The sequence below is a fragment of the Physella acuta genome, unplaced genomic scaffold (assembly GCF_028476545.2).
Source record: "Physella acuta isolate Inbredline_101_S28 unplaced genomic scaffold, ASM2847654v3 ptg000891l, whole genome shotgun sequence".
Lineage (NCBI taxonomy): Eukaryota > Metazoa > Mollusca > Gastropoda > Physidae > Physella > Physella acuta.
The window spans coordinates 537,501-550,068 of NW_026732408.1; the positions used below are offsets into that span (position 1 = coordinate 537,501).

General features: G+C 43.0%; 1 protein-coding gene across 2 annotated transcripts in view; it reads right to left on the minus strand.

Moving 5' to 3' along the window:
- Positions 1 to 10,508, minus strand: part of LOC131952831 (uncharacterized) — a 14,372-nt gene extending 3,864 nt beyond the window's left edge. For both annotated transcript variants that reach the window (XM_059315715.1, XM_059315714.1), the window contains exons 1-4: positions 10,425 to 10,508; positions 8,750 to 9,024; positions 4,228 to 4,358; positions 3,210 to 3,334 (exon numbers count right to left, since the gene is read on the minus strand). In XM_059315715.1, the coding sequence (XP_059171698.1) occupies positions 3,210 to 3,334; positions 4,228 to 4,358; positions 8,750 to 9,024; positions 10,425 to 10,428 (535 nt within the window). In that variant the 5' untranslated portion in view covers positions 10,429 to 10,508. The remainder of the gene's footprint in view (positions 1 to 3,209; positions 3,335 to 4,227; positions 4,359 to 8,749; positions 9,025 to 10,424) is intronic.
- Between the last annotated feature and the right edge of the window lie 2,060 nt (positions 10,509 to 12,568).

Here is a 12,568-nt window from a genome sequence, read left to right on the forward strand (position 1 = left end):
CAGCTGTGTTAGAGTACAGGACCAGCTGTGTTAGAGTACAGGACCAGCTGTGTTAGAGTACAGGACCAGCTGTGTTAGAGTACAGGACCAGCTGTGTTAGAGTACAGGACCAGCTGTGTTAGAGTACAGGACCAGCTGTGTTAGACTACAGGACCAGCTGTGTTAGAGTACAGGACCAGCTGAGTTAGAGTACAGGACCAGCTGTGTTAGAGTACAGGACCAGCTTTGTTAGAGTACAGGACATTGGTGGGACCAGCTGTGTTAGACTACAGGACCAGCTGTGTTAGACTACAGGACCAGCTGTGTTAGAATACAGGACCAGCTGTGTTAGAGTACAGGACCAGCTGTGTTAGAGTACAGGACCAGCTGTGTTAGAGTACAGGACCAGCTGTGTTAGAGTACAGGACCAGCTGTGTTAGAGTACAGGACCAGCTGTGTTAGAGTACAGGACCAGCTGTGTTAGAGTACAGGACCAGCTGTGTTAGAGTACAGGACCAGCTGTGTTAGAGTACAGGAGATTGGTGGGACCAGCTGTGTTAGACTACAGGACCAGCTGTGTTAGAGTACAGGACCAGCTGTGTTAGAGTACAGGACCAGCTGTGTTAGAGTACAGGACCAGCTGTGTTAGAGTACAGGACCAGCTGTGTTAGACTACAGGACCAGCTGTGTTAGAGTACAGGACCAGCTGTGTTAGGGTACAGGACCAGCTGTGTTAGAGTACAGGACCAGCTGTGTTAGACTACAGGACCAGCTGTGTTAGAGTACAGGACCAGCTGTGTTAGAGTACAGGACCAGCTGTGTTAGAGTACAGGACCAGCTGTGTTAGAGTACAGGACCAGCTGTGTTAGAGTACAGGACCAGCTGTGTTAGAGTACAGGACCAGCTGTGTTAGAGTACAGGACCAGCTGTGTTAGAGTACAGGACCAGCTGTGTTAGAGTACAGGACCAGCTGTGTTAGAGTACAGGACCAGCTTTGTTAGAGTACAGGACATTGGTGGGACCAGCTGTGTTAGACTACAGGACCAGCTGTGTTAGAGTACAGGACCAGCTGTGTTAGAGTACAGGACCAGCTGTGTTAGACTACAGGACCAGCTGTGTTAGACTACAGGACCAGCTGTGTTAGAGTACAGGACCAGCTGTGTTAGAGTACAGGACCAGCTGTGTTAGGGTACAGGCCCAGCTGTGTTAGAGTACAGGACCAGCTTTGTTAGAGTACAGGACATTGGTGGGACCAGCTGTGTTAGACTACAGGACCAGCTGTGTTAGAGTACAGGACCAGCTGTGTTAGAGTACAGGACCAGCTGTGTTAGAGTACAGGACCAGCTTTGTTAGAGTACAGGACCAGCTGTGTTAGAGTACAGGACATTGGTGGGACCAGCTGTGTTAGACTACAGGACCAGCTGTGTTAGAGTACAGGACCAGCTGTGTTAGAGTACAGGACCAGCTGTGTTAGAGTACAGGACCAGCTGTGTTAGAGTACAGGACCAGCTGTGTTAGAGTACAGAACATTGGTGGGACCAGCTGTGTTAGACTACAGGACCAGCTGTGTTAGAGTACAGGACCAGCTGAGTTAGGGTACAGGACCAGCTGTGTTAGAGTACAGGACCAGCTTTGTTAGAGTACAGGACCAGCTTTGTTAGAGTACAGGACAGTGGTGGGACCAGCTGTGTTAGGGTACAGGACCAGCTGTGTTAGAGTACAGGACCAGCTGTGTTAGAGTACAGGACCAGCTGTGTTAGAGTACAGGACCAGCTGTGTTAGAGTACAGGACATTGGTGGGACCAGCTGTGTTAGGGTACAGGACCAGCTGTGTTAGAGTACAGGACCAGCTGTGTTAGAGTACAGGACCAGCTGTGTTAGAGTACAGGACATTGGTGGGACCAGCTGTGTTAGACTACAGGACCAGCTGTGTTAGAGTACAGGACCAGCTGAGTTAGGGTACAGGACCAGCTGTGTTAGAGTACAGGACCAGCTGTGTTAGAGTACAGGACCAGCTGTGTTAGAGTACAGGACCAGCTGTGTTAGAGTACAGGACCAGCTGTGTTAGAGTACAGGACCAGCTGTGTTAGAGTACAGGACCAGCTGTGTTAGACTACAGGACCAGCTGTGTTAGAGTACAGGACCAGCTGAGTTAGAGTACAGGACCAGCTGTGTTAGAGTACAGGACCAGCTTTGTTAGAGTACAGGACATTGGTGGGACCAGCTGTGTTAGACTACAGGACCAGCTGTGTTAGACTACAGGACCAGCTGTGTTAGAATACAGGACCAGCTGTGTTAGAGTACAGGACCAGCTGTGTTAGAGTACAGGACCAGCTGTGTTAGAGTACAGGACCAGCTGTGTTAGAGTACAGGACCAGCTGTGTTAGAGTACAGGACCAGCTGTGTTAGAGTACAGGACCAGCTGTGTTAGAGTACAGGACCAGCTGTGTTAGAGTACAGGACATTGGTGGGACCAGCTGTGTTAGACTACAGGACCAGCTGTGTTAGAGTACAGGACCAGCTGTGTTAGAGTACAGGACCAGCTGTGTTAGAGTACAGGACCAGCTGTGTTAGAGTACAGGACCAGCTGTGTTAGACTACAGGACCAGCTGTGTTAGAGTACAGGACCAGCTGTGTTAGGGTACAGGACCAGCTGTGTTAGAGTACAGGACCAGCTGTGTTAGACTACAGGACCAGCTGTGTTAGAGTACAGGACCAGCTGTGTTAGAGTACAGGACCAGCTGTGTTAGAGTACAGGACCAGCTGTGTTAGACTACAGGACCAGCTGTGTTAGAGTACAGGACCAGCTGTGTTAGAGTACAGGACCAGCTGTGTTAGAGTACAGGACCAGCTGTGTTAGACTACAGGACCAGCTGTGTTAGACTACAGGACCAGCTGTGTTAGAGTACAGGACCAGCTGTGTTAGAGTACAGGACCAGCTGTGTTAGAGTACAGGACCAGCTGTGTTAGAGTACAGGACCAGCTGTGTTAGAGTACAGGACCAGCTTTGTTAGAGTACAGGACCCTATGATACATTCAACTCAACCTACGTGTACATGACCCTATGATACATTCAACCTACGCGTACATGACCCTATGATACATTCAACTCAACCTACGTGTACATGACCCTATGATACATTCAACTCAACCTACGTGTACATGACCCTATGATACATTCAACTCAACCTACGTGTACATGACCCTACGATACATTCAACTCAACCTACGTGTACAGGCGTATTTGAACATGTATCTGGGATAAAGTTCAAACTCATTTCGATTTCTTCTGTCCACGAGTGTAGTGAAGTGGTCTTTGTCCAGTCCCAGAGACTCCGCCCATGGTGCCATCATGCTGAAACAAAAGCATGTCTTTTTATGGCTTTATTTTAACATCAACATGGTTTTTTTTATGGTTTTATTTTAACATCAACATGGTTTTTGATGGCTTTATTCTAACATCAACATGGTTTTTTGATGGCTTTATTGTAACATCAACATGTTTTTTTGATGGCTTTATTTTTACATCAACTTGGTTTTTTGATGGCTTTATTTTAACATCAACATGATTTTTATGGCTTCATTTTAAAACATCAACATGGTTTTTTGATGGCTTTATTCTAACATCAACATGGTTTTTTGATGGCTTTATTGTAACATCAACATGTTTTTTTGATGGCTTTATTGTAACATTAACATGGTTTTTTATGGCTTTATTTTTACATCAACATGTTTTTTTTAAATAATTTAAATTTCATTTGACAATCGTCAATATTTTCAAGAATAAAATTAATTAAAGCGAGTATCTATTAGTTAAGTCTTTCTAAAATAAATTAAAGTAAATTGAAAAAATAAAAAAAATAATAAATTAAAAAATGTCAGTGTTGTAGAACTTGTACCCAGCACAATAGGTCAGTGTTGGAGAACTTGTACAGAACAAAAATAGGTCAGTGTTGTAGAACTTGTACCCAGCACAATAGGTCAGTGTTGGAGAAATTGTACCCAACAAAAATAGGTCAGTGTTGTAGAACTTGTACCCAGCACAATAGGTCAGTGTTGGAGAACTTGTACAGAACAAAAATAGGTCAGTGTTGTAGAACTTGTACCCAGCACAATAGGTCAGTGTTGGAGAACTTGTACAGAACAAAAATAGGTCAGTGTTGTAGAACTTGTACCCAGCACAATAGGTCAGTGTTGGAGAACTTGTACAGAACAAAAATAGGTCAGTGTTGTAGAACTTGTACAAACCTGAGCAGGTCGGCGTCTGACTTGTTGTGGAACTCGCCGTCAGTGAGAAGGTCAAGGTTGTCTAGCATCACCTTCTCGATCCAGTCAAATGTTTTCGTGCCGTTAGACAGTTTGTGGACGACAAATGTTGCCTGGGGGAGAAGATTGAGAACTTCAAGCACAAAAGGTGGCGCTGGTGGGATTTGATAGGGTCAAGGTGCCCTGGGTGGAGCTGGGTGGAGCTGGGTGGAGCTGGGTGGAGCTGGGTGGAGCTAGGTGGAGCTGGGTGGAGCTAGGTGGAGCTTGGTGGAGCTGGGTGGAGCTAGGTGGAGCTGGGTGGAGCTAGGTGGAGCTGGGTGGAGCTAGGTGGAGCTGGGTGGAGCTGGGTGGAGCTATGTGGAGCTGGGTGGAGCTGGGTGGAGCTATGTGGAGCTGGGTGGAGCTAGGTGGAGCTAGGTGGAGCTGGGTGGAGCTGGGTGGAGCTATGTGGAGCTGGGTGGAGCTAGGTGGAGCTGGGTGGAGCTGGGTGGAGCTGGGTGGAGCTGGGTGGAGCTGGGTGGAGCTGGGTGGAGCTGGGTGGAGCTAGGTGGAGCTAGGTGGAGCTGGGTGGCAAGTACCCCGCTATAGATAAGGCTACTTCGGCAACTTTTTATAGTCACACTAGACGACCCAGTTTCCCGTTGGAAAACGGACAGATGTAATGCACTACACGATGCAATATTCCACTACATCCACCCCGGGAACAGGGCATTTCGCCCTGTCAATTACCCCCCGGACATCCCCCCCCCTGACATTACCCCCCAGAGTAATTACCCCCCTGTCAAATACCCCCAGCCCAGTAGGAAATTACCCCCCCCCCCCCGGACAGGGTTAGAGTTAGGGTTAGGGCTATGTTTAGGGCTAGGGTTTGGGTTAGGGTTAGGGTTTGGGTTAGGGTTAGGGTTAGGGTTAGAGCTAGAGTTAGGGTTAGGGTTAGGGTTAGAGTTGTGTCTAGCGTTGGTTTTGGTTTTGTGTGAAGTTTTAGGCTAAGGTGGGTGCTTAAGTTTTGGTCTTTTTCTTAAGGTTTGGATTAAAGTAGTATATAGGTATAGAATTCTAGTTAGAGTTAGGTTTCTAACTTGAGAGTGGGGGTGGGGGAGTAATTGACAGGGGGTAATTGATAAGTGGGGTAATTTCTCCGTGGGGTAAATACGGGGGGGGTGGGAATGTCCAGTGGGGGGGGGGGTAATTTCCGGGGGGGGGGGGGTGGTAATGTCCTGTAGCCATCCACCCCACCTATTGAACAATTTTACCCTTCACCACACCCTCACCAGTCCCTCCACCACTTCCTCACCATTCCCTAACCATTCCCCCACCATTCCCTCACCACTCCCTCACCACTCCCCACCATTCCCTCACCACTCCCTCACCACTCTTCCACCATTCCCTCACTACTCCCTCACCATTCCCTCACCACTCCCTCACCACTCTTCCACCATTCCCTCACCACTCCCTCACCACCCCCTCACCATTTCCCCACCATTCCCTCACCACTCCGTCACCATTCCCTTACCACTGGTCAGCGTTTAATTCTACATATATGATAAGAGACTAATCGTGTGTATTATTTAGCAGCACTGCATTATTAATTATTTAGTACCAGTACTTAGGGGCGTAGCGGGGGGGGGGGCGGGTAACAGTGTATTGTAGAGTGTAGCGTGGTGGATTAGCAAGATAGGTAAATATGTTAGTGCTCATTTTTGGGCTAGTGATATGCTGCTTTTTACAAATTTAGGCCTACTAACCTTTGATAAATAGAGAATGTTCTAGTGGTATGGTATGGACTTACCTTTGATAAATAGAGAATGTTCTAGTGATATGTTATGGACTAACCTTTGATAAATAGAGAGTGTTCTAGTGGTATGGTATGGAAATAGAAGGAGTTCTGATGAAATGATATGGACTAACCTTTGATAAATAGAAGGAGTTCTGGTGATATGTTATGGACCAACCTTTGATACATAGAGAGTGTTCTGGTGATATGTTATGGACTAACCTTTGATACATAGAAGGAGTTCTGGTGATATGTTATGTACAAACCTTTGATAAATAGAGAATGTTCTAGTGATATGTTATGGACTAACCTTTGATACATAGAAGGAGTTCTGGTGATATGTTATGGACTAACCTTTGATAAATAGAGAATGTTCTGGTGATATGTTATGGACTAACCTTTGATAAATAGAGAATGTTCTGGTGATATGTTATGGACCAACCTTTGACAAATAGAAGCAGTTCTGGTGATATGTTATGGACTTACCTTTGATACATAGAAGGAGTTCTGGTGATATGTTATGGACTTACCTTTGATACATAGAAGGAGTTCTGGTGATATGTTATGGACTAACCTTTGATAAATAGAGAATGTTCTGGTGATATGTTATGGACCAACCTTTGACAAATAGAAGAAGTTCTGGTGATATGTTATGGACTAACCTTTGATACATAGAAGGAGTTCTGGTGATATGTTATGGACTAACCTTTGATAAATAGAGAATGTTCTGGTGATATGTTATGGACCAACCTTTGATAAATAGAAGGAGTTCTGGTGATATGTTATGTACAAACCTTTGATAAATAGAGAATGTTCTAGTGATATGTTATGGACTAACCTTTGATACATAGAAGGAGTTCTGGTGATATGTTATGGACTAACCTTTGATAAATAGAGAATGTTCTGGTGATATGTTATGGACCAACCTTTGACAAATAGAAGAAGTTCTGGTGATATGTTATGGACTTACCTTTGATACATAGAAGGAGTTCTGGTGATATGTTATGGACTAACCTTTGATAAATAGAGAATGTTCTGGTGATATGTTATGGACCAACCTTTGACAAATAGAAGAAGTTCTGGTGATATGTTATGGACTAACCTTTGATACATAGAAGGAGTTCTGGTGATATGTTATGGACTAACCTTTGATAAATAGAGAATGTTCTGGTGATATGTTATGGACCAACCTTTGACAAATAGAAGAAGTTCTGGTGATATGTTATGGACTAACCTTTGATACATAGAAGGAGTTCTGGTGATATGTTATGGACTAACCTTTGATAAATAGAGAATGTTCTGGTGATATGTTATGGACCAACCTTTGACAAATAGAAGAAGTTCTGGTGATATGTTATGGACCAACCTTTGACAAATAGAAGAAGTTCTGGTGATATGTTATGGACCAACCTTTGATACATAGAAGGAGTTCTGGTGATATGTTATGGACCAACCTTTGATACATAGAAGGAGTTCTGGTGATATGTTATGGACTAACCTTTGATACATAGAAGGAGTTCTGGTGATATGTTATGTACAAACCTTTGATAAATAGAGAATGTTCTAGTGATATGTTATGGACCAACCTTTGATACATAGAAGGAGTTCTGGTGATATGTTATGGACTAACCTTTGATACATAGAAGGAGTTCTGGTGATATGTTATGGACCAACCTTTGATACATAGAAGGAGTTCTGGTGATATGTTATGGACCAACCTTTGATACATAGAAGGAGTTCTGGTGATATGTTATGGACCAACCTTTGATACATAGAAGGAGTTCTGATGATATGGTATGGACTAACCTTTGATACATAGAAGGAGTTCTGGTGATATGTTATGGACCAACCTTTGATACATAGAAGGAGTTCTGATGATATGGTATGGACTAACCTTTGATACATAGAAGGAGTTCTGGTGATATGTTATGGACCAACCTTTGATACATAGAAGGAGTTCTGGTGATATGTTATGGACCAACCTTTGATACATAGAAGGAGTTCTGGTGATATGTTATGGACCAACCTTTGATACATAGAAGGAGTTCTGGTGATATGTTATGGACCAACCTTTGATAAATAGAGAATGTTCTGGTGATATGTTATGGACCAACCTTTGATACATAGAAGGAGTTCTGGTGATATGTTATGGACCAACCTTTGATACATAGAAGGAGTTCTGGTGATATGTTATGGACCAACCTTTGATACATAGAAGGAGTTCTGGTGATATGTTATGGACTAACCTTTGATAAATAGAGAATGTTCTGGTGATATGTTATGGACTAACCTTTGATACATAGAAGGAGTTCTGGTGATATGTTATGGACCAACCTTTGATACATAGAAGGAGTTCTGGTGATATGTTATGGACCAACCTTTGATAAATAGAGAATGTTCTGGTGATATGTTATGGACCAACCTTTGATACATAGAAGGAGTTCTGGTGATATGTTATGGACCAACCTTTGATACATAGAAGGAGTTCTGGTGATATGTTATGGACCAACCTTTGATAAATAGAGAATGTTCTAGTGATATGTTATGGACCAACCTTTGATAAATAGAGAATGTTCTGGTGATATGTTATGGACCAACCTTTGATACATAGAAGGAGTTCTGGTGATATGTTATGGACCAACCTTTGATACATAGAAGGAGTTCTGGTGATATGTTATGGACCAACCTTTGATACATAGAAGGAGTTCTGGTGATATGTTATGGACTAACCTTTGATACATAGAAGGAGTTCTGGTGATATGGCAGGGGGAAGATGTAGACGGTCAGACGAAGGTTGGATGGTCCCAGGTTTTCGGCCACTTGCTTGATCGTCGGATAGGCTGCCCGGCTGTCTGGACAAATCAGGTCGATGTAAAGGTCAAGGTGAACTTTGGCCTCGAGACTTCCATGGTTGTAAACAAACCCCAGGGGTCGGGGAGGGAGGGCGACCTGCGCTAGGATGGACGGTAGGGACAGCAGGAGGACGTAGATGGGGATTCTTGTTCCTGGAGTATAGGTAGTAAACAGATGGATTGATTGCAGTTAATACTAACAACGTAGAGGTGGTAAACAGATGAATAGATTGCAGGTAAAACTAACAACGTAGAGGTGGTAAACAGATGGATAGATTGCAGGTAAAACTAACAACGTAGAGGTGGTAAACAGATGGATTGATTGCAGGTAATACTAACAGTGTAGAAGTAGTAAACAGATGGGTTGATTAACAGTTCCATTGGAGATAACACATGCAGGTAAATTGTAGGTAACACCCTCAGGTAAATTGTATGGAACACCACTAGGTAGACTAGAGGTAACATAAACAGGTAAATTGTAGGTAGCGAATGCAGGTAACACAAACAGGTAAATTGTAGGTAACACCCACAGGTAAATTGTAGGGAACACCACCAGGTAGACGAGAGGTAACCATAAACAGGTAAATTGTAGGTAACATAAACAGGTAAATTGTAGGTAACACCACCAGGTAGACGAGAGGTAACCATAAACAGGTAAATTGTAGGTAACACCACCAGGTAAATTGTAGGAAACACCACTAGGTTGACTAGAGGTAACATAAACAGGTAAATTGTAGGTAGCAAATGCAGGTAACACAAACAAATAAATTGAAGCATTACGAACAGGTAATAGGAGGTAACACAAGCAGAGTTATTAAAACAGGTGAAATGAGGGGAAACAGACAGGTAATTTAAACGTTACACAAAAGGTTAACTTTCGCCGGTGACCTAACGTAAAGGTCAGTGGATCAGGTGAAGCGTGATAGAGGTACAAATCAGAAAGTGATTTTAAATCAAGTTTTGGGTGGAGTTTTAATGATGAACTTTCCATACGAAGTGACTTGTGGGGATACATAGCCATGTCTGCTATGTTCGTGTGAGAAAAGAAAAACAACAGATTGATTTGTAGACATAATTATAAGAGACAGAACTGTTTTTATATGATGATTGTGTTTATATATCAAAAGCTAAACCAACGTCAAGAGAGAAATGCCCGTGAACTGTGTTCTGCATGTTATACGTTATTTTTTTTTTTTACACATTTTAACACAAATCTTAGCGTGGTGTTAAATTTTCCCTGTGGTAACGAAACATTTATGACATCACAGAGTTATATTTTTTTAGTAAGCCGCGTCAAAAAAGTTCGTGGCGCCCTCGTCACAACAGACGGCTGACGTTTCGTGAGGTTTTCAGGTTCTAATTTTAGATCTGAATTAAGACGCTTAGATTACAGCAAGACGTCAAGACGGAACTCGGCTGTAAAACTAGAGTGGGAGATGACCGAACTACTGCAGGAAAAATTGATTGTGTAATGCTGGTGTTTGAAGTCATAAAATGTGACTTACCCGTGTTTGAATGTGACTTGGTGTAACGAACAAAAAAAAGTGACTTACCCATGTCTGATTGTGATTGAAAGTTTGTACCTAACGTGACTGCGCAGTTTTAAGGCAAACTTTTCCCACAGGTGTTGTCGCGTCAGATTAGGCTTAAACATTTTTCATAGGCGGAGATTGGTGAGATTTTTACAAACATTTGTTTCAGGGGCGGAACGAATGAAATTTTAAATAGCGTATAACTAATTACATTAATTTTAGAAGCAGAGTGGAGGAGTTAAAAAATTAACAACAAATGAACATACATTTTGTTCTAAAATAAATCTACACACGATTTAGTTAGCCACAATTTTATAATTTTAAGAACTTTGTTATTTTCTCGTATTTTCTCCTATGGAGTAAAGGTGTAAAAAATACCTGTCTAAAGGTTTAAAAAAAAAAGGAATCGAGATCTTTTTTTTAAAGCCGCTGATATTATACCATGATGAATAAAAGAATCCCACAAGCATGTTCGTAAATCTGTCTGTCTGTCTGTCTGTCTGTCTGTCTGTCTGTCTGTCTGTCTGTCTGTCTGTCTGTCTGTCTGTCTGTCTGTCTGTCTGTCTGTCTGTCTGTCTGTCTGTCTGTCTGTCTGTCTGTCTGTCTGTCTGTCTGTCTGTCTGTCTGTCTGTCTGTCTGTCTGTCTGTCTGTCTGTCTGTCTGTCTGTCTGTCTGTCTGTCTGTCTGTCTGTCTGTCTGTCTGTCTGTCTGTCTGTCTGTCTGTCTGTCTGTCTGTCTGTCTGTCTGTCTGTCTGTCTGTCTGTCTGTCTGTCTGTCTGTCTGTCTGTCTGTCTGTCTGTCTGTCTGTCTGTCTGTCTGTCTGTCTGTCTGTCTGTCTGTCTGTCTGTCTGTCTGTCTGTCTGTCTGTCTGTCTGTCTGTCTGTCTGTCTGTCTGTCTGTCTGTCTGTCTGTCTGTCTGTCTGTCTGTCTGTCTGTCTGTCTGTCTGTCTGTCTGTCTGTCTGTCTGTCTGTCTGTCTGTCTGTCTGTCTGTCTGTCTGTCTGTCTGTCTGTCTGTCTGTCTGTCTGTCTGTCTGTCTGTCTGTCTGTCTGTCTGTCTGTCTGTCTGTCTGTCTGTCTGTCTGTCCGTCTGCCTAACTGATTCTCTGCTGTTTGCATGTTTGGTGGTGGATGTGCTTGGTGGATGTGTTTGGTGGATGTGTTATGTGGATGTGATGGTAGATGTGTTTGGCGAATGTGATGGTGGATGTGTTTGGTGGATGTGCTTGGTGGATGTGTTTGGTGGATGTGTTTGGTGGATGTGTTTGGTGGATGTGTCTGTCTGTCTGTCTGTCTGTCTGTCTGTCTGTCCGTCTGCCTAACTGACTCTCTGCTGTTTGCATGTTTGGTGGTGGATGTGCTTGGTGGATGTGTTTGGTGGATGTGTTATGTGGATGTGATGGTAGATGTGTTTGGTGAATGTGATGGTGGATGTGTTTGGTGGATGTGCTTGGTGGATGTGTTTGGTGGATGTGTTTGGTGGATGTGTTTGGTGGATGTGTTTGTTGAATGTGTTTGGTGGATGTGTTTGGTGGATAGGCATATTGGAATTTGTCCGGAAGTTTACAACTTTGACAACGTTTTTAATTTTCTTCGAGTATTCGTCACACGTCAAATAATGTCGTGGCCACTATTTCAAACACGCATGACGTATTTCTTCATTACCTATTAGATTATACAAACAAGTAGAATTAAACCATATTTGGATGAATTAATTATAAGGGCCATTATATTTCACACACAATAATTGCACGGATTCGCCACACAATTACCGGTTGAGGTGGAGCAGTTACATTACTACGGGTCTTTGTACCAGTTGTGCTCATCGTGTAAGACAGTTGTATCACTTGTGACTTACTAGGGCAGGTTCTCATCTAGTTCATCTCAAGAATTTCTTAAACAACATAACAGAACGTCACTATATCTGGCACATCTCAAGACAAAGCTGACCTGACTATTGAGAGTTTATTCCCCTTAAGTTAAGCTTTTAATAACATGGTAAAAATCAATATTGTTTGCAGTTATTCGTGTTAACGTAATCGATGTTAACCTAAACAACATTGTGACTTAGCAGGTTAAAGATTTAATGAGTTTTAGACACAGCCTTTGCAGAAAATCAAAAATTTAATTTTAGGCGAATTAGTTACCAAATTTATGGTTTTGTACA